Genomic DNA, 24,429 nt, shown 5'->3' on the forward strand with positions numbered 1-24,429 from the left:
TTGTGGACCTGACTGCATACCAGACTTCAGGTTTCTCGATCAAGGCTGCCAATGGCACGTCTCGATCTTGATCTGTTACATGCATGCCTTGCAGCCAGCACAAGCCAACTGTTTGAACCTCAAGCTGTGCCTCGTGTTCACAAACTGGTGGTGGCAACCTCACCTCATGTCACCCATGTATTACATTTCCACCAACAATGTGTTTCTCTACACTACCTACAAACTACAAAACTACCTAGGACTACGTGATTGCACGCTTAATTGGAGTTAATTGGTGGTACAAACGTTTCAAGAACCATTTCCGTGTATTTGCACATTTTCAATAATAGTGGAAACACAGGCGGGAAGTGTAATCGAGCTGGTTGTTTTAGTTGCACCGCACTCTACAGTATTTTCTTGCATGAGGTGAGAATATCTGTGTGCGCTACACATTGCTGTCTCTGTAAAGACTAAGGTTTGCACCAAAAGCATTCCTTATTTTCCTTCCATTCCGTTGAACTGTCCATGTACACTTCTTTCTTCCATATTGGCACTCTGCTCTTCAGCTCATCAATGGCCCACTTGACTGCATCAAGCGGTTCCTGTCTGTGCTCTGCAGACACAGCTATCACAACACTTGCCTCACCAATGGGAACTTCACCGAGCCTGTGAATAATAGCGATGTTCTTGACGGTCCACTGCTCTCGTATGAGGCTACAAAGCCGCCTCATCTCCCTGAGAGCCATAGGATCGTAAGCTTCGTAGCTTAATTTTTCCACTTTTTTCCCTTGAAAGTGGTTCCGGGTTGTACCGATGAACACTGAAATAGCACCGCTGTCCGCTGTTCCTACGTTGCGTAGAACCATTTCGGTGTCAATCTTGGATAAGGACAGCTCTACGAGGTCCATTTTTTCTCTTATCCTCCACTGATGGGAGGGATTACTGCAATTTCGTCGCCTTCTTTCAGGTCGACACTTGCTCCAGGCTCCAAGTAAAGTTCATTTACCGCCAAAATCGTACATTTCACCAGCACACTGAGAAGAGGGAAGGACGAGAAGATGAAATCCTTCAGGGCTTTCTCGTCCTGCACATTATTTGGGATCAACAGTGTCGCCTCTGATTTACCAAGCAGCTCACGCGCTTTTGCAAAGAAAAGTACTCGGATTGCTACATTTGATAGCATTGCAGGACAAACTGCGACAGCCTGTTTGAAGCACTGAAGCACAGTCAAAATTTGCGTGAAAACTAGTAATCACATGACCTGTACATTTACGAGCCACCGGAAGCTCCCATACCCGCAATGATTTACCACCTGTATCTTTCAACGACACCAACCGAATAACCGAATCTCCGGTGGAATCTCAGCTCTCAGCGCTGCCAACACTGGTAGTTTCAGGTTTCAGCTTCTGCCGCTTCCGCTTTCCGTATGCTTGGAGTTTCGGTTTTGATTTTGGCGTGAGCGCGACTCTTCTCCTCGAAGGTAAGAGTCACAAATAAAAGGTGACGAATTCTAAGAAAAAAGTATCCTGCCGTCACATTTGAATAATTTGATTGCAACATCTGACGCTCTACAGGCGCTTCAAAAGAAATAGAAAAACTAAAGTGTCTGATTGTAATGGGTGCACACACAATAAAATGCCTGTGCTCTTCCAATGACTGAAAGTGCCAATGAAGCGAATGTCACAAAACGCAGCTTTGTCACTCGGTCCACTCGGTCACCCTAGCTGTTAAGTACAAACGGTAATTAGCTAATTCACATTTTATTTACTCATATACTCTTTCGTCAGGAGTGACCGAAGTGGTCTTGGTGTAATCTGTTTGTGGGTCCAGTCCGCTTTGACCACGAACAGGAGGTCATTCGAAACATGTCAATAATGCGTATGTGTTGACTTCTTTAACTAACAAACCATTCGCAAAGTATATGCCCTGTAGTTTGCCGAATTCATCCGCAGAAACAATGCATTCGTGAAGGATTATTTCCCACTGTCCTCGACATTACTGACACGGAAATATGAGTTGCTGAGAAAATAGAGTTGCTGAAATAGCAAACATAAATACTAACAGACAGTCGGAAATAAGGTGAGCTTTTGCGTCACCTCCGTCTGGAGCAGTTGCCAACCCCCTCCGCTGCCTTCTCGAGCGCAGCCGCGGAGCAACTTCAAAGGACGCATGCGCTCGTTGAATGCTACTAAACTCACTACGGGGTCTTTGCCGATTTGTGCAAGGGAGCCGCACCCTGCTTTGGGCGGTCGGATAGAATTTACGAAGTGAAGTGAACTTTTGTGCGCTTGGCGGGGCTTGGACTGTGGATTGAATGCTACAGTGGAAGTGCTGAAATTAACGGGATAACCCTAGAGGACCTTGTTCCATGCCGGTGATCAAAGATCTGTGACAGCAGGCTGGGAAACCGCTCGCCTCCACGGCAGGCCTGGTACACCCGGCGACAGGTTTACACGTTAGGCCTATTAATAGAGGAACCTTACATTCGGAAGGTAGGGCGAACCACATTTTACTGTTGGCTTTGAAAAACTTGAAGTTTGTGTACGTGCTATGAAACCGAGAGAACTCCCACGCGTACGTGCGGTATTTTCCAAACTGGCGTTATCTCTGTTATTGACATGTATCCCTGAGTTAGGCTTAGAACAGCTCCTCCCAACACCGAAAATGGCGGATGCCGTGGTGTTGTGACCGTGTAAACTTAACAGCATTTCGTCGCTTTGGCGTCTCAGTTCACAATTGCACTTCACTATGCTCCACAGCGAGCATCCTATCACGTTCTTTTTACGTCCTCCCTGGTGCGAAACCGAAGGTAACCAGTCTTCGCGCTGGCATCACCAAGATGCTCCCTAAAGCGACGTGCATAGTGTGTTCCGAGCAGCTTCTCGTGCACGTGCCCTTCTGAACTACCGTTTATTACGCACGTGCTTCTCTCGTGCACGGGAAATGTAGTGCGGAAAGGTCGCCGCCCTGTGCCGGGCCACCCTCACCATTGGATCCTAACCCTAACGGCATCTGTTTCCGATTATGTAATGTATCAGACCGTCCCGTTAAAACTTCAGAATCAAACACGCATCAACACACACAGGATTATATAGCCGCAAATGTATTACACATTCAGATGCTGCAGGGCGCTTTATCCCTACTACTAAGCCTAACAATGCCCTCCTGTCAGCATGCTACTACACGAACGGTACCGTTAATAATCGTCGATCTGTATCATATAAATCGCAAGGACGAACCCCTCACGATGTCTCCGACGTTTAAGATATCCGTACGCTCGAGTTATGTGAGCTTTTTCAATTTTGCGCGTGCATGGATGCATGCATGCTCCATGTCCTTGTCTGTTGTACCGAGAAATATGTACGTATGCGAAAAGTGAGCATTGGATTGCCTTGTTCATTTATCGTTGGCATTACTTGACAACCTAGTCGAAATTACACGTTCTTCTGGGCTGTACGTGATGCGAGATGAGTTAATGCTGGTCTAGTTCAAGTTTGGGATGCACCATCCTATTCTCACAACACCAGCAAACATTTTTCCACCACAAATATATTTTTCTTTGAGATATTACTTTGGTGTTAATCGATGGTCATTCCTTCTCCTTGCAGGGTCGAAGAACATAACCTAGCAGAATGAATGAATTGGACAGTCTACGACAAGAAGCTGAAGCACTAAAGAACACAATTCGAGTGAGTGCTTACCGAAAAACATTCCCATGCTGTCAGCGTAGCACTAGTCATAAACTCTCTTCAGTGCCACATTATTGTTCAGAAAAATGACGTGAAAACGCCACATTTTTTAATTGCATAGTTCCATCCCTAGTACATAAAAACCATTGTCTGCAGAGGTTTCGCATGATAAACAACTTCTGTATATAAAAAAAATATATAACCAAATTTGTGTATATATATGACCAAAAATGCATAACCAAAATGATATAACCAGGATAAATAAGGGGTAGCGAAAAAAGGTAACCGAGGCTGGTGTGGCGGTGGATTATTTTGGGCAGACTACTGCAAGCCGTTCCATCGCCACCAGCACCACCACAAAGTCGTCGTCTTCACTGGACGAGCAAAATTCTGTTCCTTCAGAATCGCTAGAACTCACGTGAGCCGCAGCCGCGCTGGACGCCGCCGTTTTTAAACGTACGCTGCACAACCGAAATGCCTGGAGCTAACGCAGACCGGTGCTGCCATCTGACCTCAAAGCGTAGAAGCAGTGGCAGTGCGCGGAAGGCAGTGTAGAATAAGACAAAATATTCGTGGGGATAGAGAGAGAAATACTCGTGGACGACCTGCACTCATCCTCGGCGTTTTTGACCAGGAATCCGCAGACTAGCTGAGGTCGTCCTTGGCACTTAAGGGGTTAATTCTGACGTTGCAGATATGGCACATTCTTTGTACAGTAAATTTGACACAAGCAGGTGCTAGCATCACTACATCAGCATGCATGCCTGTGCGCCATGTAGGGTAAGACTGTCAGCAACAGCGTAAGGGTCGTAGGATGCTGTTTCGGTATACTTTTTACCGTACAGTAGCTAAGGGTGACTTCTGCATTCATCGACCACGGCGTTCGTGTGCCCGTGGTGTTACAACCATGGTAATTGTGATGGTTCTCGTGTAGATGCTGCTTTTTGAGTCCGTTCGTGTGTGTGAGGTAGCTACTTGCATTGATGTGAACCAGAAAATCGTATTTTATAGCAGAGCAGGCAGTCGTCACCACGCAGAACAATTGGATCCGCAAGGACAGAATGTAGCGTTTCCGTGTACTTGTTGTGCTGGGTGCTCGGCCTCGGGGAAACTCTTGCTTTCCTGTGAAGCTCTCCATGGGAGCTGTCGTGTGCTTCCGGGAGCCTGCAGGACGATTGGTGCACATATCTGAGGTCATCGTTCGGTATTGCAGCACATTGTTGTATCTTGCTTCTCGTAGCTCTGACGTGCATTGACAATCACCTTGGTTGGTTTTTAGTTTTTATATCCTGTAGGTCTAGTATCCTCGTATACTAGCGAGGGGGGTGACGTTTGGAAAGCAAGTGGCCAGCCGGATAACTTTAGTGCGAAATGATAGGCCTTTTTCCGTAGGCACCGACGCACATTCCCTGCGTGGTCAGCAGGTGGCGCTTTTTTGCAGGCAGTTCATGCATAGCTCTGTAATGGCTGTGCTAAGAAGAGTGGGTACATCACAGGGTATGATCACACAGCTCCAGGAGCACTGTTGTGGTTGAGCGGTTTACTTGTGGGTTTGTCTCGGAGCCGGACAAAAGTTGGTTGTCCCGCTGGGAAATAGGAAGGCTGATGAAGTGTCAAGTGAAAGCTAAGGGACCAAAGAAAAGTAACGGTTGTAATAGCGTTGGAATCCGAACAGTTATTGCACAGTGTAGCATACTAATGGTTAAACTGCGCGTCTTCAAAAATTCACTCGGAGTTGGAGAAAAGTGTGACAATGAAAGTGAAGCTATCACTGATCGGGTCTCGAGACTCTGCTCGTTTACACCAGAGTGGTGGCAGATGAATTGCGTTCATATCTACTACAATTGAGTAATGGCTACGTTTATGGACTGGCTAGCATCATTAGTGCCTCATCGTTTACTAGACGCGATTTTCATCACAATCTTTCGCACGAGTTTGACATATTTTGTCAATTTTTTTATTTCTTGAAAAACCTTTTGCTGTATCTCCTCCGGTGGAGATGTAGAAAGACCGTGCCTCATGACAGGGTTGCCTTTGGATGCGTTAAAAGAAATTTTACTGCGGGTACAATATTTCAGTTACAGATGCCATACACTGCAGCAAAGCTGTCATATCAAGCTCTGCACGCAATTTGGGGAAAGTACTTCCTTAACCGCTAAAAGAGTATACCAGTCAACTCTGCCAAAAAAAATTGTGTGTTGGTGAGCTTGCTGTTACAAATCCAAAGACTTTTCACTTTGCTAGCCGAAGATAAATGGTAGGTTGCGACAGGGAATGGCACACACATGTACAGAGTCTTTAATTCTGTTGCTTATTTGGTGTTTCCATTTACTGCGTCAACTATCAGGGCGACACAAAGTTGGCTGTCGTTTTGAGTTGGAGCATAGTTACGCTGTCGTTTGCGCAATTAACGTAGTGAGGCATGCTCGCCACAGCATCAGCATACAACAATTTGTTTCTGTGCTGGTGTTATGGTAGCATGGAAATGCTGGTGCAATAGTTGTGTTGTAGATGACTGCAGCCATTGTATTTCCCTGTTTACGCAAATTCTGGAGCCGTGGCCTTATGGCATTTTGCGTGTGTGTGTGTAATAAGTCTCGTTAGGTATCAGTTTTTCACACCAGCATTTGTACCTCGTGCAATGGTGCAAGTAATCTGGGTAGACTGAAGCCTTGTGTTTAGCCTGCGAGTCCTCTTTACTTTCTGCTGCCCCTGTTTTGGGATTTTTTCTAAGCTGTTAGAACATAAATGAGCGTCACTATCTCAGCCATGTATCGTGCTCTTACAGAATTGTAATTTTTGTAGACCTGTCAGTTGCAAAGGCGATGCAGGCCTTAGCCCACTTGAAACCAACGTACAGAACTTAACAAGGATTAGTGCAACTCAGCAAAAATGAGAATTCCTCCTATGTGGCATGCGTGCTTGACGTATTCCATCCACAGTCTGGAGAAATGTGCAAAAGCTGTCTCTTGTATGAATTTGGAGCGCTTCAGCTTTCAAAGATACATATGTGCCATTATCAATCTGCTAAATGAAAATTGGTACGTGTGGTCTACGTGCTGTGGGTGAAAGCAGACCTGCTACTATTTGTACCTGAAAGTTCAGCTGCAACATTTCTTATGTCAGTGACTCAGCCTTTCTGAAATCACCGAACAATCAATTTTTTTTTCTTTTTTTGTCAGTATGTAAGAGTGCTGCAAGTACAAGAGTAGGAAAGAAAAAGGAATCGCATGGGAGCTTGCACGGGATATGCAGTTTGCTTTTCACATGTTCTTCCACTGTGCAATGGAAACCGTGAAAACCTGCCATGTGGCACGGTGCTTTCAGGCCTTGCTGGCTGCAGAGGAGGCGTTGTGTCACGTACGCATAGTATCAGAAATTCGGTTCACTTCTGTTTCGTCTGCAATTCCTTTTTAGTCTGCTAACAAGAAGTGTGTGGGTTCTTCCGATGTAGTTTCCCCTGAGAATCTTCACCCTCGATATAGAAAGCAACGAAATTTAGTTTAATACGCAGGATGCGTGCAAGGCTCATTTGATTACGTCAGAGTTCCGACTGCAAAAGTGTATTGCGCGCTTTTGGTGTCCCGTGCGATCGATAGCACAGAACGCAACTTGAGATGAATGTGCCGAGGTCCGCGTGTCTCCAAACCCACCGGAGTATTTGGCTTTCATTTCGCGTTCCTATGCGCTGCTTGAACAAACCTATCTGCCGAACAGAAACAGTCGCAGTCGCCTCGGTGTCCGTGCGTGCGTCCTCGGAAGAAAAGGGAGGTACCTTTGCACGAGCGCCCCTCTCTTTCCCTCCCCCCTCTCCCTCCCGTGCTTGCCGGTTTCTAGCGGGCCCGGATTTCGTTCGTTGACGTCAGACTGACGTCATTCAGTTCGCGCGAGCGGACCGGGAGTGCGATCGTAGCTGAAGGTCAGGGGGTACACTGTCGCGCGCATTTGTGACCGCTTGCTTCCCCCCTCCCCCATCTGCTGGAATAATAAAAGTATGCAGCTGCTTTTAGCATCACTTAGCCGGAGCCTTCTTTGGCATATATTTTTGTCGCATGATGCATATATACATGAGGAGGTGATCCTGTGATATATGAAGCAGCGAGAATAATGAATGTATTAACGCTTATCACAATACGTGTATGATCTTCCCATAAATGCATAATGATCTGCGCAAATGTGCATCTTTGCATGTTGTGCTTGCTTTCCGAAATGTTGAAATGAAATGAAATTGGTCTCGCCTCTGCATTTGCTAATGGCACATGCATGATGGTCCTGCTTTCTTACTTCTGCAGGATGCACGGAAACAAGCATGTGATACAACGCTGGTGCAGGCCACTGCCAACATGGAACCTGTCGGCCGCATCCAAATGCGGACGAGACGCACACTACGCGGACACCTCGCCAAAATCTATGCCATGCATTGGGGTTCAGATTCCCGGTAAGCTTCATCTAAGCAACTTGGGTTCTATGGAAAGAAATCGTTGTTAGTTGTGTCTGCACAGTGGACATCGTAACAGTAGTTTGGTGCTTACCTTTAGTACTGCATCCAGGAAACAATACAAATATTGCTGTCAACTAAAGGATACTTTCCTTTTCATCACTTTGCAGATGACAGTAACTAGTATGCCTATTTGTGGCAGGACGCTCGTTTTCAGATGTATGGGACAGTGGGGTTTGCATACGTTCTCCAGCCTCCCATGCAGTAGTTGTGAGGGTTGCAAGTTGGATATAGACAATCTTTGTGGTGATCAGGTTTGTTGGCAGCAATTCTGCGTATGGTGGGATGTTGGGCAGTGTTCATGTTCATAATATCTCCTGGTTGGATAATTTTCTGCAGAACTTGCTACACCACTAAAGTGGTATAGAAAAAAAGGGGGGGAACGTAATTTGCGACAAAGTCGTACTGGTACACCTACAAAGAACCTACAAAAGTTTGGCTGCTACTGACTTCATCTCTGGGTTAGTTAGTGACATTCAATATTATATCTGACTTCCAAAAAGCTGTGGAGTTAAATTGGACATATGATCCTTTCTCCCAAGCACATGCCTTGCATCGATGACAAGTGAACGATAGGACCGCTAAAAGATAATGGGCATCGAACAGCAATAAAGAAAAAATGTCATCCCGCAAAGGCAGGTGAAGTTGCTGCAGTTTGGCATATGATGGCAAAAGTATCTTTGGTAACTATTCATTAATCATGCTGAATGAACCTGCATGCATACTGTTGATAGAAAACTTTGTGTATTGTACATGTAAAAATTTATAGCACTCTGCTATTGGTTTACAATAGTCTATTAATAGCTCACGAGCTGGGATATGCTGCCCGTGGCAATCCCTCTAAGCACTACAGTTTGTTTCCCTTTCAATAACAATGCTACCACTTGTAGCTGACCATTCCTTCAATACCTTTGTCACTGATGGCATCTTTTACTGGTCGCACTGCTCCTCTGAGTCGAAGCACACGTATCTGCCTCTCGCTCCAAATTCAAGCGGGAGGCATCCCATACAAACCAAGCGCGGCGTCTGTGTTGCAGAGCCAGGAAAACAGATATTCCACTGAATGTGATTCCCAATTTCCGTCTAAGAAAGTCAAAATAGATGCGAATCGTGCCGAAGTAACCACAGCGGCGCAATGAGGTTTCTCAGTGGAAGTGCCAACAATCACGTGGCCAGGACCCGGCCAGATCTTACAACCAGGCTGGTAGTGCAGACCAGAGCACTCGGAAGCGACCAGTCGGGGGTGCTATAAACTAAGGATGGAAAACCATAGCAGTGGGAAGTGTTAGGCATTCTAGAATGGCTGTTGAATAATAAAACGCTTTTTTTTTGTCGCAGCTACCTGGTATCTGCATCCCAAGACGGCAAGTTGATTGTGTGGGATGCATACACCACAAACAAGGTGCATGCGATCCCGCTCCGATCAAGCTGGGTGATGACCTGCGCCTATGCGCCGTCGGGCAGCTACGTAGCCTGCGGAGGCCTAGATAACATCTGTTCAATCTACAGTCTCAAAACGCGAGAGGGAAACGTGCGCGTCAGTCGCGAACTCCCGGGCCACACGGGGTACCTCTCCTGCTGTCGCTTTGTCGACGACAACCAGATAGTCACCAGCTCGGGTGACATGACATGGTCAGTAGCAGTTGTGTAGAGGCTTTTCTCTCCTCTTGAGGTGTGTCATCTGGCTTTTTTTTTCTCCCCTCTGTCAGTGCCCTCTGGGATATAGAAACTGGCCAACAGTGCACATCGTTCACGGGACACACTGGTGATGTCATGTCTCTTTCACTGTCTCCTGACATGAGGACATTCGTTTCCGGAGCGTGTGACGCCTCTGCCAAGGTGAGCGACTCTGTGCTGTTGATATCGAACATTGGGGTTTTTGAATTGCTTTAGGTTAGAGGCTTGGTCTATCGGTTACCGCCTGCGCTTCGGACTTGCTCCGTTTTGTCTTTTCTCTTTTTTACACTGTACACAAAATGCGAGACTTTGGGATGGCAGTCTTCTAAGTCGAATAGCGCAGTTACGGCTCTTTACTTGAGCTAGGGTTTCAGACAGCGTTAATAGTTGGTGTTACTTTGGCAGCTTTCAAAATGCTTTTCAGTGCCCTTCGGTATCAGTCAGTTTTGTACAAGGTCATTTTCAAGTTATAGTGTCTGGTATTGCCTAAAAGCAGCAAAACTACCTCTTGACTTGTGATATAGCTGCCATGTATGGTGTACGTACAGGGTATTTTTTTAATCCTTTACAGGATTTTTGTTCAGCTGAGCTCAGCACAGATGTCGTTTTTACGATTGTTATACGACTAGGCAGACATCCTCTGGAGGAGGGGATGGATATTTTAACGTGTGTGCAAATTTCAGGATTTGTTAGATGTGGAATGGCTTTCAACGAGGATAATCTCTTATTCTGCTATCTCGCTTTTGCCCAAAATCCCCTAATTAAAGAGGTGCTTAACGGATTTTAGGTAATTTGTCATCTTGTAGTTGTATGCTTTCTTTGGGAGGATGTCTGCCTGGCCGTATAACTAGATTGCAAAAATAACATCTGTGCCACTCTCATAACTTTATGTCAACATTAAGCCTAGCACAGGGGGGAGATGACAAACAGGTCCACATTGCTTGCTCCTAAGCAGGTACACTCTGCATAGAACAGCTGTATGGCTCTTTGCCAACGGCATCAAAGTGGAGGCGTGGCTACGGCTGTAGATACTGTATTGCGTGGGACTTGAGGGTGCAATGGCTCACGTTTCCTGTTTTTGTTATTTGCAGTTATGGGACATCCGCGATGGTATGTGTAAACAGACATTCCCCGGTCATGAGTCGGATATCAACGCTGTAACGGTGAGTTGCAAAACCGTCAAGACAGCCGCATGTTGTTGACGCGCATAATCTCCCGCTTCCAGTTCTTCCCAAATGGGTATGCCTTCGCAACGGGGTCTGACGATGCGACGTGCCGCTTATTCGACATCCGCGCTGACCAGGAGTTGGCTATGTATTCTCACGACAACATCATCTGTGGCATCACATCGGTCGCCTTCTCCAAATCTGGTCGCCTGCTCCTGGCTGGTTATGACGACTTCAACTGCAATGTGTGGGATTCTATGAAGGCTGAGCGTGCTGGTGAGTTGTCCAGCATTCTTGGAGCCGCAGGTTGCCCTGTAGGCAGGAATAGATGATTTGCAAAGCTTACAGTGCCACCTGTTGTGCATAATGGAGAGCCAGAAGGGAATCTTGGGAAATGCGTTCTTTTCGCGTGCGGTGTTCTGGGCAGGGCACCCGCGGACTACTCTTTCGTAGAATTCGTAGAAACATTCATAGGGCGACAAAACATTCGGGACACGTAAAAGTTGACACACAAGAAGGCTCAAAACCAGCAGAAAATGCCGCATTGTAGGCTCTGAAGAAGCGAATATGATGCCCCGCACCTGAGAACAGGACCAGGATTTGGTTCTGTACCTTATTTTTTCTGTACACTAAACATTGTAGCTGTATGTCGCAGTCACACTGCATCGTGCCTTTGCCGTGTTGGGTGTTCCGATTCGGTGTCACGAGTTGTACAGTCGATACGTTATTTCTCAAGAACGATGTTTCGTACAAGCAAACCTGAAACCGACTAGCCGCAGTGTACGAAAGCTTAAATTGTTTGGGTGTCTTTTTCTTCTTGTTGACGTTTCCGAGTGGAACTTGAATGCAGTTGCGATTGATTTCAGCAGCACTGCAATTTCATTAAGTGCAGTCAGCTTGGATAAAGACATCGTGCTGCTGCACATCTGCACAAAGAATAACATGCTGGGCTTGCTGAAGATAAGCACGGTTTTGCATTTATTCTATTTATTTATGCGAGTCATCTATTGATACTATGTGGCATTATCCACATCAAAATGGTTCAACATTGTCTGCCAATTGCCTTGCACCATGCACCCACACTGCACTGTCCCTATTCTCTACATAGGAGACACACACACACACAAACTTGCAAGTTACCGTCGTTCTTAGCTGCCCCAACACTGGGACAAGCACGTGTCAACACTGCTCAAGTCCAGCATCTGCAAGTTTTGTCTGGAGTATTTGCTGTCTGTTTCACCGGTATATACTCCGAGCTTTCCCAGACTCTTTGTTCCATTCAAAAATAGTTCGCCTGTGCGTGTCATGTTTTAACCCACACAAAATTTGGTCATGCAACCATATTTCACTGCTGTCTACCACCCTGTGCACCTTACTTCTAAAGTGTCTGCCGGTAAATAATTCCTGTTGGAAATAACGAATCTGCAGCAACGATCGCCACAATGTTTCTATGTGAGGCTCTTCGTCTCCTACCTCTTGGGCTAATTATAACCTTGTCGGGTTGACATTCTCTCCAGTGTACACCTGCACCACAGTGCCCTGTCAACGCCACCTAGATAAAGAACGCCTACTTATTCCCTCCTCTCCCACCTTGGCTACGTGGTCACATGTAGTCAGAATTTGTCTGCTACTGCAATTTGCTGTTCTGCGAATTGAAGAACTCGCAAATAATTGCAGCAAACTTGGAAACTCTAGACCCGTGTCTGTAGACAAAAAGTGCAATACGCTTTCAAAAAAATCAGTCTTGAGAGAGATATGGGACAGTTTTACGCTTTATTTTAAAGATTTCCCCATTTAGTCCGCAGGGACGTTCAATCACTGCTTGCAAACGACGGTGGTTCGTTTGCGTGGCTACGACCGCTGAAACCTCGTTCGTGATTGGCTTCTGCCTTTGAAAACACGATCCTGATTGGCTGACTCTTAGTTGCGACGTCACGTAGACGAGCAAGCAGGCTTTCGCTATCTAGGTGGTGTTGGCCCTGTCTATCTCTGCAAATCTGTCCTGAATCCACAGCTTGCGTGTCTTACTTTGCAGGTGTTCTTGCGGGTCACGACAACCGTGTCAGCTGCCTCGGGGTGACGGAGGATGGCATGGCTGTGGCTACAGGCTCATGGGACAGCTTCCTCAAGATTTGGAACTAGGCAGACGAGCTCTTTCCGATCGTACGCCTCTCTTCCTTCCTCCTCCTCCGCCCTGACCCCGAGAGAACTAAAGAAAAAAAAAAACTGCGCGCTTCACATTGCACTGGACCAAAACTCTTTCTCCTTCCCGCTTGGTGTTGCCTTCTCTCTACCTTTCTCTCTCTGCCCCCTTCATAAACGAGCGAGGGTGAGACTTTTCCTTTTTTTTTTTTTTTTGCTCCTTCCTCAAGGGACGTACACAGATGAGGACTTGGAGAGAGCACCACTGCCCACCGCAGTCTTTTTTTTCTAGTCAAGCGTGCATGCAAGGAACTCCCTCCTTCTTACTCTACTCTCTTTCTCTTTTTTTTTTCTTTTTTGTGTGTATGAAGCTCACAACAAAATTGCGAGGTGACCGTCTTGTGGGTGGGGTGGTGGGGGGTTGTTGTGCTCTGCTGCGAGAGAGGAAAAGAACTGCTCGGGTGGAGAAAGCTGCTGCAACATGCCCTTGTCAGTGTCACTGGCCCCCGTGACATCCGGCAAAGGGTTGCCCACAGCTTTGCTGGCTGGCTTCACGAATCGGCAAAGCGACGGCAGAAGGTTGTGTTAGTGGCATTCGAGGACTGTGTACATCCGTCTTCACCTTCTTTGTCTGTTAATTTTGCTTTTACTTTGTGTTTTTTTCTTTGGCAAGGTACATTGTGAGCATGCACCTGTTACTGTACATAGTGTTTTATGCGAGAGTTCAGATTTTGAGCATTATGTCGTACTTCCTTTACTTTGCCGACCTCTTCGGGTCAAGTTATGGTCAGTGAGCTTACTGTTAATGGAGGCATTTTGTGAGAGTGTGCGTGTTGTGCTTTTGGAGTTGCATGCATGAGAGATGGCCTTGTGCGGAGCACTCTGGGACCACGGTTTGCAGGGTTTACTTTAGCACAGCCGACACTTCGGACATGAGAGCATCAGAGGGGGACAGGCAAGAGTGTGAGAAACCCTTCAGTTTATGCGCATGAACACTGAGCTGTGTTTAGGTCACCTGTGTGTTGCGTGTTGTAGCCGCCGGTTTTGTGTTTGGTGCATTTGAGTAAGGAGGAGGGATGATTTCTGAAGTGCTTTCTTACGGCTCGCTTGGACGTTTCACTTGGTGACGGCAAGGCATTCGTGCCCTTGCTTTGCCTCCTTTCTACCCACGGCTTGTGCGTGCGTGTGTGTGTGTGTGGGAGAGGACCTCTGTACACGGTTGAGTCGGCACACGCACACACTGCACTGCGCTGGGTGGCACATCTTTTTGGAAAAACAAAACCGAATGGCGCGTATACCTTTTTGGAAGTGACACCTGCATGTCAGCTGTGGAAGTGTCATTTTCCTTGTCTTCATTGCGCATGGTCTACGTAGTGAAACCACTGCCATATGCCGGAACGAATGTTGGGAGTCCTCTCCAGACGAGGAGCACTGCGCTGCCCTTGAGACAAGAGCCCCAGTCTCAAGGGCCAGCCAATCGCAGCCGGGCACTGGGCTGGCCAGGGAGGGATTTTGTCATCCGTTTTGTCTGCCCTCCCCGCCCACCCTGCTGCCCCCGCTGCCGCCCGTCCCGGGAAGGGAGTTCCCTTGTAAACTGCCCCGCCACTGCTCCGGGCGTTGGTTGGTTTCACTTCTCATGTTTTTGCTGCCATCTTTTTTTTTTTTTTTTTTCCTTTTTTTTTCCATGCGTCACTGCTACCGACACAAGGACAAGGAAGCATACTATATATATAATATAAATACACAAACGCAGACTCGTCGCTCTACTCTAGGACACTTGCGCAGGCATTTGGGAAGGGTCGTTTCCCAGCCCCCCCTGTGCGCGACAACTGCCATACTCGAGATGTTTGGAAAATTGAGTGCGAGCGAGAAGTGCGGGTTGGCCGCGTGGCGCCACCCATTGTGCATTTCTGTTGGCTGCGCCCCCACCCCTCCCTCCCTTTCGTTTTTCTATGACAGGAAGAAAAAAAAATGTGTCTGGCAGACGGGGAACGTTCTGCCTTTCCCTGAAGCAGGACCACTCTCTTGCGCAGCCTTCCGACGGCTTTTTTCTTTTTTTTCGAGACATGGACAGAGCGAACAAACCCCAAAACTTTATATAGATATATATATATAATCAACATATATGTAAGCGCGTACACGACACATGCATGAATGTGCGCTCTCCCCTCCTCCTCCTCATTGTCCAGAACTTCACTGTTGCTGCTGCTATTTACTGCCGTAGGGTCAGTGCAAGAAGACATTGGAGTCTACTCATTTGGTTTTGCCAGGCCTCGAGGCTGTTGGAGCCTCGGAATCATTTTACTGTTTGGTTCAAACTGAGGACACATAGCAGCAACACGTGAAGGGACACTTCCTCTGATCCTCTTTGAACATATGCCGAGCCCCCCCCCATTTCCCTCCTCCGTTTTTTCTTTCTCCCCGTTTTGTTTCCACACACACACCTTCCTCTGCGAAACAAACCAGCAGACAACATTGAATGGAGACAAATGAAATGCAGAGCATGGGAAAAGTGACGGAACTGATAAAAGCAAAAAAAAAAAAAAAAACCATGCCAGGAGTTTGGGGTGCCTGGTCAGCCTGCGTGTCTTATTTCAGTATGTAGCTTTCAGTCTCGTTTGTGAAACAATTTCCTTGTGTATGTTATTTAACTTGTCCAATAAAGCTGTTTGTCTTTACGTACAAAACAGGATCGGTCGCACGTTGTCGTTTGTGACGCGAAAAGTAATCTGCAAAATGCGTTGAGGGGAATGCTTTAATGGAGCACCTGTGATGGGGCTTCGTGCTTGCTTCATCCCCAGGCACGAACAGTACTGTCCCAGGAGCCGGACACAATGGCAGCTCCGTCTGGGCTGATGGTCAAGGCAGTCACTCTGCTTTCGTGGCCCATGAGGTTGCCTGCGATTTGTGTTGATATATTTTTTGTCTTATTATTGCGCTGCATTTTGGTCTTGCCGTGGCACTCCAGTATGCAAGAGAGAATGGCCGTGAGCTTCCCCAAGAAGCTTATGCTATGACCCTATGCTTTCGCGTAGAGTCGCTGAATAGGGATCGGAGTAGCAACACTGAGGCCACGCTATTTCAACCGGTTTCAACGGATTTCAAGGAAACCGGTTTTGCATGGAGGTGACCCAACATGGACGGCGAAAGAACGGAGAGTTCTCGGAAGGAGAAATCACGTGACACGATCGGCCCAATCGCAACGGCGGCTCTGGCGCGGAAAAGGAATGCGATACTCTGTACCCCTATTTAGGGGCTCCTTATGCGCATCATTTTTCAACATTTCGCGTTCGTAGCTACAGTAGTGGAATAAAAACAAATTCCACATGCGTCCTCTTTTTTTTTTTTTTTAGCAATTTCGGCAATGCAATGGTATTAGCATTCGCAACTGGAAACACTGGTATTGCGTCTGCAGCGCGGGACACGTGGGAGTTGCTGTATTCACGCGAGCGATACTCCCCGCAATATTCTATGGAAGAAAGCGCAAAAACTGCTGACGGGGCAGAAGTTCCCCCGCTTGTCATATGGAACATTGCATGGTGCCAGGATATCAGGAGCCGCATCGTACTTGGCTACTTTGCAGAAGACCGCGTCTTTTCCTGTCGTCTGCCACGAACCGTCTTGTGGCTGCGCCGGCTGTGCATTTTGCGCACTTTCCGCCGCAGTATTCTGGGCAAAGTCGCTCATCTGCATGCACAGGGAGTCATGCATGCGTCGCGACTACAACAACAACAAAATTTCGCCGCTGTGAAGTGGTACACTCTGGTGGCACAACAGCTCCCGAAAGAAAAACTAATCCCCTTTACCGAAATAGGAAATCTGAATGTGTTTATATTACCTAGATGGGGTGGTGGGGGGGGGGGGGGGGGACCATAACAACTCCTAGACAAAGAAAGCCTGCGCATTGCCTCCTCTCCCTCTTTCAGTTAAGAGTCAGAATTCGTCTGCTACTGCGATTCACCAAATATTTAGACAAATAGTGCAAGACTCTTTCGAGAAAACCGGTTTTGAGAAAGATTGAGACCGTTTTACGCTTTATTTTAAAGATTTCCCATTTAGGACGCGGGGACGTTCAATCGCTGCTTGCAGACGACGGTGGTTCGTTTCGATGGCTACGACCGCTGAAAGCTTGTTCGTGATTGGCTTCTGCCGTTGAAAACACGATCCTGATTGGCTGACTCTTAATTGTTACGTCACGTCGACCAGCGCGCAGGCTTTCTGTATCTAGGTGGTGTTGACCATAACGCCATCCATCGTCATGAACTACTCTCTTACCGATCCTCCGTGTCGAAAGTGTGTCCCAGACATGGACGTCGTTGTCGTCGGACCCTGCAAGCACCATCCTTCCCGAGAGGGACATAGCGCAACAGGTAAAAGCGCACGACTCTCTCTGGTTCTGGTACTGAGTCAGCACCTGGTCACTGCGGATGTCGAAGAGCTGACACGTTTTGTCCTCGGACGCAGTGATAAACACGTTGCCACCACTGTGGAACTGTAATGGGAAGAGTGGCACATCCCGGCTGCGGTTGAGTTACAAGGAACTTACGTAGACGCAGTTCACATCGCCTGTGTGGTCCCTGAATACTTGTCGGCATGATTTCTCCCGAACGTCCCACAGCTGGAATTGGACAAAGTGCAGTTATAACTCCGCGTATGAGTATTTTGCAGAACTAAGCCCTCCACAGAAATGGGAGGTGTACTTTGTGGAACGTTTACTGGGTCCATGGGTGCACACCTTACTGAGTTGCTGCTTAATCTCCTTTCCATACATTTCAATCTGGGCTTCAACCGATAATAGACCTCTACCCGAGAAACGTCATCATAACGTTGGTAGACAGACTGAAACCGAAACAGATCGGAAGGGGAGGGCTGGTTTTCACAAATGGGCACTTGTTCGCTGCCGCCTATACTGAAAGAAAAGTAGGACCGAAGGTCGCATCCCTTTCAGGGACCATCGTAATCCTCTCAAGACCGTGGCTTTCGGGGCGACCTCGTTCGCCTCTAGCTTCGAGCGTAGTTCAACTCTACCAAATTGGTGGCGCTGTTGTACACTATGACGTCATTTGTTCACAAACAGGGAGAGGTCTATAATCTCGGGCCCCCTAAACATCACCTATAAGGTTGTTGGTATATCTATCGAGCAAGACATTAGATGAGGTTGTCCTGCCTGCGGAGCGGCAGATGCGTATGGCAAAAATTCCCCCTTTCAGCTTCGAAATGCATTTACCCGTGCAGTGTTATCAACCGATCCGGTGACGAAACAGGATTTCTCGGGGTGCATGGAGAGGCTGGTGACGTCGCCCTCGTGGCCCTCGTAAGTGGTCAGCTTTGCACCTCTGTCGATGTCCCATAGCACTCTGCACAAACATTTGGTGTCACGTGGTGTAATAATGGTACAGCTACCGTGTATTCACACCAACTAATTTCCCCAGAATTATCCAGAGAAGTTGCTATAAACGTCAGCTTTTTTTCGTGAAACTGCTAACCGCGGGAAATATCTTGCGCGCCACAGCCACAAGTTAATCCGTAGCAGACGACACCATCGGTCCTGTCGTCTGCTAGTCGTCTGATCTAGTGGCAGGGCCAATGGTGTCGTCTGCTCCCGTCTCGTGAGCAGTTTTCTTCCTCCGGAATATTCCGTGCGGATATCGCTCGTGTGATTGCACTGTTAACGAAATCCTGCGATTGACGCTGCATACACTTTGGTGTCGCCAGAACCAGTGATTACGTTCGCGTCGCTTAGGAATCTGACGCTGGACAGGTAACCGTCGAGTCCCGTCAACTCCCTGCGAACTTTAGCGTTGGGTCCGTGGAGGTCGTACACTGTGCACATGTTGTCCATGCCGCCGACGGCTACGTAATTGCCGTTTTCGGCGTAGGCGCAAGACATGACCCAGCTGGAACGCAGTGGAATGACACGCATCTGGGGAAAGAAAAGAGCATAGAAGTATGGAAAAAAAATCGACATTTATGTACATAAGAATGCCAACGTATTCACAGTTCATTTCTTGGTTGGACGGAGCCACCGAATTTTCGTAATGCAGCTGCGCCCTGAATCATCAGTAAACGTCCGAGAATTTCCAATGTCCTTTTATACCAGGATGTGCTTTATTTCATCCTCATCACGATCTTTTTGACTCCGTCTCATCCATGCGAGGCAGACGACGAAATCGACAACATGCTTTGAAGGAACTGCTGTTGCGTCGTTTCCTTTAAACTGAGAACTTAACTGGCGCATCCCTCTTTTGATCTTTCTATCAAAGACGGTAGATATTTACCTTGTTTCCTGAAAACACATCCCACACGATGAGCTTTCCGTCCAAAGAACCAGATACGGCTTTCCTGAAACACAACGCCATCCGCTGAGGAAATGTGCTCTATACTGTGCATCTAGGGAAAAACGTACTTGCTGTCTCCGCAGAAATGAGCAGAAGTCACCTTGGAGATGTGACCCTTGAGGACCCTGCGCTGTTTCATGTGGAATTTGGCCTCTCGTTTCAAATCCTTGCATACTTCCGCAAAGCTGGTGTCCGCTGCTGCTGCTTGAGCCTCCTATAATAATCGCTCGCGAATTTTTAAACATTGCGATTAATCCGACCCCAGATCACTCTGTAAATCTATGCTTTTCATGCCTTCTTATCAGGCACAGCTTCCCCTTTAATTCCAAAAGAAGGGTATGACTTTGACATTTGTGCTAGGGACCAGCAGTGATAGCATCTTCCTATAAAATGACCAATCTACATTTCAGAGCTAGGGCTGCCCGCTGCCCCTTACGGCAGGATGGGGGGGGGGGGGGGGGGTTCTATGGGGACTTTACATGGGAGAGGAGGATTCCCCCTTGTTTCTTTCTCCCAAATGCACTGCTAAATGTGTGATATTTTTCGGGGGTGGTTGAACCCCCAAACCACACCCCCTCCCCCATGTCTACGTCCCTGCCTTACGGGCAAGCGCAGGGGTAACTCGACATATTCTCCAGACGTGTGCGAAACCAGCAGCAGATAGCTTCGCAACGGCTTCTGAAGCAGACGACGCAAATAGTTTTGCGTCGTCTGCATAAAATCCGTTGTCCGTTGTCGTCTGCATAAAATCCGTTGGCGCGCGAGCAGCTGGAAACCGACAAAAACAAAAGGCCGATAGTAAATATAACCACTGAAACACCTGCGTACATCACCTTAATTTTCTTCAGCACGCCTTCGAGTTCCTTCTTGAGCTCGGCTTCCTCGTCCTGGGCTGTCTGCAACATGTACCGTTCTTCAAATACCGACGCTTCTGCTAAACTAAATGAAATTGATAAGGCGTACCATCGCGGTCGAACAGTCTTTTCAAGTCAGAGATGTCGAATGCTATCTCCTCTGCACGCACACACACACACAGGGTTGCACGGAGCTGAACTCACTCTTGCGTATCACTGCGTCAAGGCCTGTGCACCGTTCCAAGAGATTCATCTTAATGCAATTATAGACTGCCACTGCACGACGGCTTCCCCGTGAAGCCGTCGCGAACACCCGCCGGCTGCTCGAAAAGCAAACAAAACAGTCTACCATGCAAACATCAATCCAGCACGAAATGCGAGTTCATTTAAATTTAGGAACCCTCCTGTTTGTTTTCTTAAGCCAAGTTACGCCAATATGTTTTGCATAATCTGCGCTGGAATCATTGCTTAGTAAGCCTCCGAACCGTCAGCATTCCTTGTCACGCTTTTACGGCGTCTGGATGTTCCCGTTTGCCTCAGAGTATGTGCGTGCTCTTGTTTTTGTTGTATCTTCCCAGGAATAAACAAGTTCCAGATGGTGGTCGGGCGGAAGGGGAGCAAAATAAGCCTCTATGGGTGCCGTGTGGAAAAGACACTGAGAGAAGCTCGAAATGTGGGCAAATAATTGAAGACAAATAGCTGCACACAGTGGCAAAACTCCCAACACAAAATCTTGCAAAACGTAGACATCAATAAATAGTATTATACATTTTCACAATTTCGTGGCTCGGTTTACCCGACAGGGCATTTCAGTGAGTTTTCCTGGAGCTTTGTACTGATTTGATTGCCGAAATTAATATTTCTTGGAATAGCACCATGGCAAGTGTAACGTCTGTGTGAAAAGTACTTGTATCTAAAAGCGTACATCTTCTCTCGAGCTGATGACGTCCTTGATGATAAAGGAGAGGAAGTGAAATCTGACACAGCCGTCTCGTCGGCGAAATGCGTGGTCTGTTGTCACTCGGCGTTTCTTTTTTCAGTTTTGTATGACATCTGATTCGAGGTCGCTCCCCCGTCTCACTCACAGCCGAAGAACAGAGGTTCATCCCGACTAATACCTTAATAGTCACTTGAAATCATAGAACTAATGAGATTATGGTTTCTATACCTGAGAACATGTAATTTATGGCTTCCCTCTCACTCTCCTTCGCGAGAATGCTGACAGTGCGGAACGCGACCTCATTGGTCCCCGCAAACGATTTGTCCAATCACCGCTGGAGAACGTTTGAGGCGACCAATCCAATGCCTCTCCGCATTGTCGCGCTTCTTGAGAAGGAGAGCGTACATTGCGGCTGCTTTCGCTCACAAATCACGAGCGATGCAAGTATGAACACCCGATTATTGAGAGTTTCTTTTCTTTTTTTTCTTTCTGTTGTTCGAAGCGTTTCGCAGATCCACAGACCTACAACGTTCGGAAAGTGTGTGATAGTCGTGTTGTTACACACGATAACAACATTATGTGTCCAACAACATCACGGACCCGAATGCAGTGACCGCGGGTCAGCCATATGCTTCTGCTGCGTGGGACCTTTTATGGGAGTGTTCGCGCGGGCAGTGCGGCGTGCGGCGCGCGCTTCCTGGGTTTGACAGCGAGCAGACGAACCGGACGAAGTTGCGCCATATCCATCACCCTATCCGTCACGTACAATGAGATCATCGCAATTCTGATCAACTTCCTGGTCTTCGCCTCTTCACTTCTCGGCACCGTGGATGCTCCTGACTCTGTCACCAAATCCCACTCCAGTGAAAAACTCAGCTGTGAAAATTAGCCGCACCCCTCGCCGGAGGCGCTTTCCATCCAAGATGGCTGCCTTCAAACTTGTGGTCGTCGTATTTTCTGTGTTGCTCACCGTGTATGTGCGTTCCGGAGAGGACTCGCAGGACGGAGTTGGTAAGATAGTGTCACTGATGTGTTCCGGTTGATGTTTAGACAGTTACAAGGAAAGAAGTGTACCACGAGAGCTATTCGCGTGACAATATAATAGGCCCCTCTGCGTGCGTTTGGCTGCTCTGTGTTTTTACTTACACTATATTCACCTTTCCTGTAGATAGTACGATAGGTTTTTCTCACTTCGCTATTTAATAAGCTTGGCAGTGTCTATGCCAACTGTTGTCATCCGCAACGGGCGTCCGCTGTCTTGTTATATCTCTCGAGTTGCGTCGTTTTACACGATATTCCTTTCGTAATGATGAATAAATGGGACTGCGTTGTACGTGCGTGAGATGTGGCGCGCAGAGTTGGTACGTGCTTCTATGAACGCGGCGAATTCGGTCAGCCCGAGTTCGTAGGTTGACGCGTCCCTGAAGCCGCGTACAGTTTTGGCAAAGAAGTCGTTCAAATCCTGTTATGCCAGCGAAATTTCCACTGTATGCTGACCGTAGTGAGAGACCGTAAACGCGAGAAAGGTTAGTTTTGAATGCCTTTTTTATAGGCACTAAAAATACTGATACTAACCGAATGCAGGGATTTTCCCAACACCCCCCTAACACTGCCCCCAACATATTGCAACATCCCCAAAACACTTGCCAGAAATGCCAAAACAGCCGTGAAAAACAGCAGAAACCGGTGTCCCCCCCCCCCCCCCCCCCCCAAATAAAATTCCCGTGAACATCCCTGGCTGAAAGCAAAGAAATTGTACCGATGAAGAAAACTGAAGACCCTTGTGTTGAAACTACATCATGTATCTGCAGCGGTTTTAGGGAAGCACTTTCACATAATCAGCTACATATATATGTTGGAAAAAAAAAATTGGGTTTGGCAATTTTTCTACACTATATTTTTCGGTACTGAGAATGCGCTACTCATGTGCTGCTGAGTTTGTAAGTATAGACCTGGAGTGACTTCGCAGTAGTGTTGGTTTTGAACAAAAATCTACCAAAATCTGCGTCTTTCAGGGTTCTGCGATGCAGGAAATGACAATGATGGCATTCTTTGTCAGTCTCCGATTGATAGCACCGAACATTTCAATTCTGCCCAGCCAGGAAATCAGTCTGGGGGGAACTTTGACGGTGAGTAGGAGAGAAGAATAATCAGCACACAATTTGTTTACAGTGTGTATTGTGCAGTTGTTGTTTTGTACACAGCAATCGCTGTTATGATCACTCCTTCTGTGGCAGTGATTTTATAACGGCCATTGATCTGGAAGGTGAAAAAGACTGAGAAACCTTGAAATCAATGTCATGCAGGTGAACACACCCTGATTGTCTTGACGGTAGCAACGGAAAGAACAGATGGATTCATACGGTTCCTGCGTTCCGCAAAGTTTTATGGCATTACACCACAGGTTAGTAGAGTTACGGCAAATTCCACTCGTCAGTGTGGGTCGTCCTGAAACAACGATCAAAATGCAGTGCATGTCGTACTGAAACGCACACACAATCCAGTATATGCTTTTCTGCATAACAATGTAAGCACAAAGTTTGGTAGGTGAAAGAAGGAAGTCACTGAAAAGGTTGTCCAGCTGTAGGACTCGAACCCACATCTTCTGGATTACCGGTCTAGGGCTCTACCAATTGAGCTAAGCTAACACACCTATCCAGCGAATTCCAAGGGAGCGTCATCTGAAGGGACTTACTACTACTTTGTGTAGTAGGCTACTCTACTTTGTGTTTTGATTGTGCTCACCTTTTCTGCTTTAGGTACTCGGCATGGATGAAGAGTGGAAAGGAGGTGATATTTCAAATGGACCTGGTGGGGGATATAAAGTTCACCTGCTTAAGGCAGCAGCTTCTAAATACAAAGACGTCAGAAATGCTGTGCTCATGTTCGTGGACAGGTATGTCAGCTTATAGCTGCTGATTCGCACCTAATCTTAATGCTGTTTGTTTAAAAGCTTTTATCAGCGTTAGTAATTGTGTACTGCAGAAGTTTTATGGATTTTCTTCTTTCAGCTACGATGTAATCTTTGCTGGAACACCCAAAGAAATACTTAACAACTTCTACAAGTTTAAAGCAAATGTGGTGTTTTCGGCAGAGGGGTTTTGTTGGCCAGATGAAAACTTGGCTGTGAGTATCTATACCATCTC

At 47.2% G+C, this 24,429-nt stretch overlaps 4 protein-coding genes across 6 annotated transcripts in view; 2 read left to right on the top strand and 2 right to left on the bottom strand.

The window, feature by feature from the left end:
* Positions 1–449: 449 nt before the first annotated feature.
* On the bottom strand, positions 450–887 carry LOC135369766 (molybdopterin synthase catalytic subunit-like). Its single transcript, XM_064603284.1, has one exon. The coding sequence runs from the start codon at positions 885–887 to the stop codon at positions 450–452; it is 438 nt and encodes a 145-aa protein (XP_064459354.1).
* A 1,256-nt stretch (positions 888–2,143) lies between these two features.
* On the top strand, positions 2,144–15,843 carry LOC135371057 (guanine nucleotide-binding protein G(I)/G(S)/G(T) subunit beta-1). 2 transcript variants are annotated; one of them, XM_064605031.1, is made up of 8 exons: positions 2,144–2,471; positions 3,588–3,668; positions 7,961–8,106; positions 9,505–9,798; positions 9,876–10,005; positions 10,935–11,006; positions 11,069–11,285; positions 13,045–15,843. In XM_064605031.1, exons 2-8 carry the CDS (start codon positions 3,612–3,614, stop codon positions 13,149–13,151), a joined length of 1,023 nt encoding a protein of 340 aa, XP_064461101.1. In that variant the 5' UTR covers positions 2,144–2,471; positions 3,588–3,611; the 3' UTR covers positions 13,152–15,843. The 2 variants fall into 2 exon arrangements, with proteins under 2 accessions (XP_064461101.1, XP_064461102.1); XM_064605032.1 differs by lacking the exon at positions 2,144–2,471 and adding an exon at positions 2,982–3,005.
* A 45-nt stretch (positions 15,844–15,888) lies between these two features.
* LOC135371056 (guanine nucleotide-binding protein subunit beta-2-like) lies at positions 15,889–20,855 on the bottom strand. Its single transcript, XM_064605030.1, has 9 exons — positions 20,453–20,855; positions 20,323–20,385; positions 19,558–19,703; positions 19,430–19,493; positions 18,851–19,074; positions 18,379–18,508; positions 17,698–17,769; positions 17,427–17,643; positions 15,889–16,049 (listed from the first exon to the last, which is right to left on the bottom strand). The coding sequence occupies exons 1-9, from the start codon at positions 20,453–20,455 to the stop codon at positions 15,943–15,945; spliced, it is 1,026 nt and encodes a 341-aa protein (XP_064461100.1). The 5' UTR covers positions 20,456–20,855; the 3' UTR covers positions 15,889–15,942.
* A 1,111-nt stretch (positions 20,856–21,966) lies between these two features.
* LOC135371058 (procollagen-lysine,2-oxoglutarate 5-dioxygenase 1-like) overlaps positions 21,967–24,429 on the top strand; it is a 40,836-nt gene continuing 38,373 nt past the window's right edge. For both annotated transcript variants that reach the window (XM_064605033.1, XM_064605034.1), the window contains exons 1-5: positions 21,967–22,294; positions 23,299–23,412; positions 23,590–23,687; positions 24,043–24,179; positions 24,295–24,409. In XM_064605033.1, the coding sequence (XP_064461103.1) occupies positions 22,114–22,294; positions 23,299–23,412; positions 23,590–23,687; positions 24,043–24,179; positions 24,295–24,409 (645 nt within the window). In that variant the 5' untranslated portion in view covers positions 21,967–22,113. The remainder of the gene's footprint in view (positions 22,295–23,298; positions 23,413–23,589; positions 23,688–24,042; positions 24,180–24,294; positions 24,410–24,429) is intronic.

This window comes from Ornithodoros turicata, chromosome 10 (genome assembly GCF_037126465.1).
Source record: "Ornithodoros turicata isolate Travis chromosome 10, ASM3712646v1, whole genome shotgun sequence".
NCBI classification, from domain to species: Eukaryota; Metazoa; Arthropoda; class Arachnida; order Ixodida; family Argasidae; genus Ornithodoros; species Ornithodoros turicata.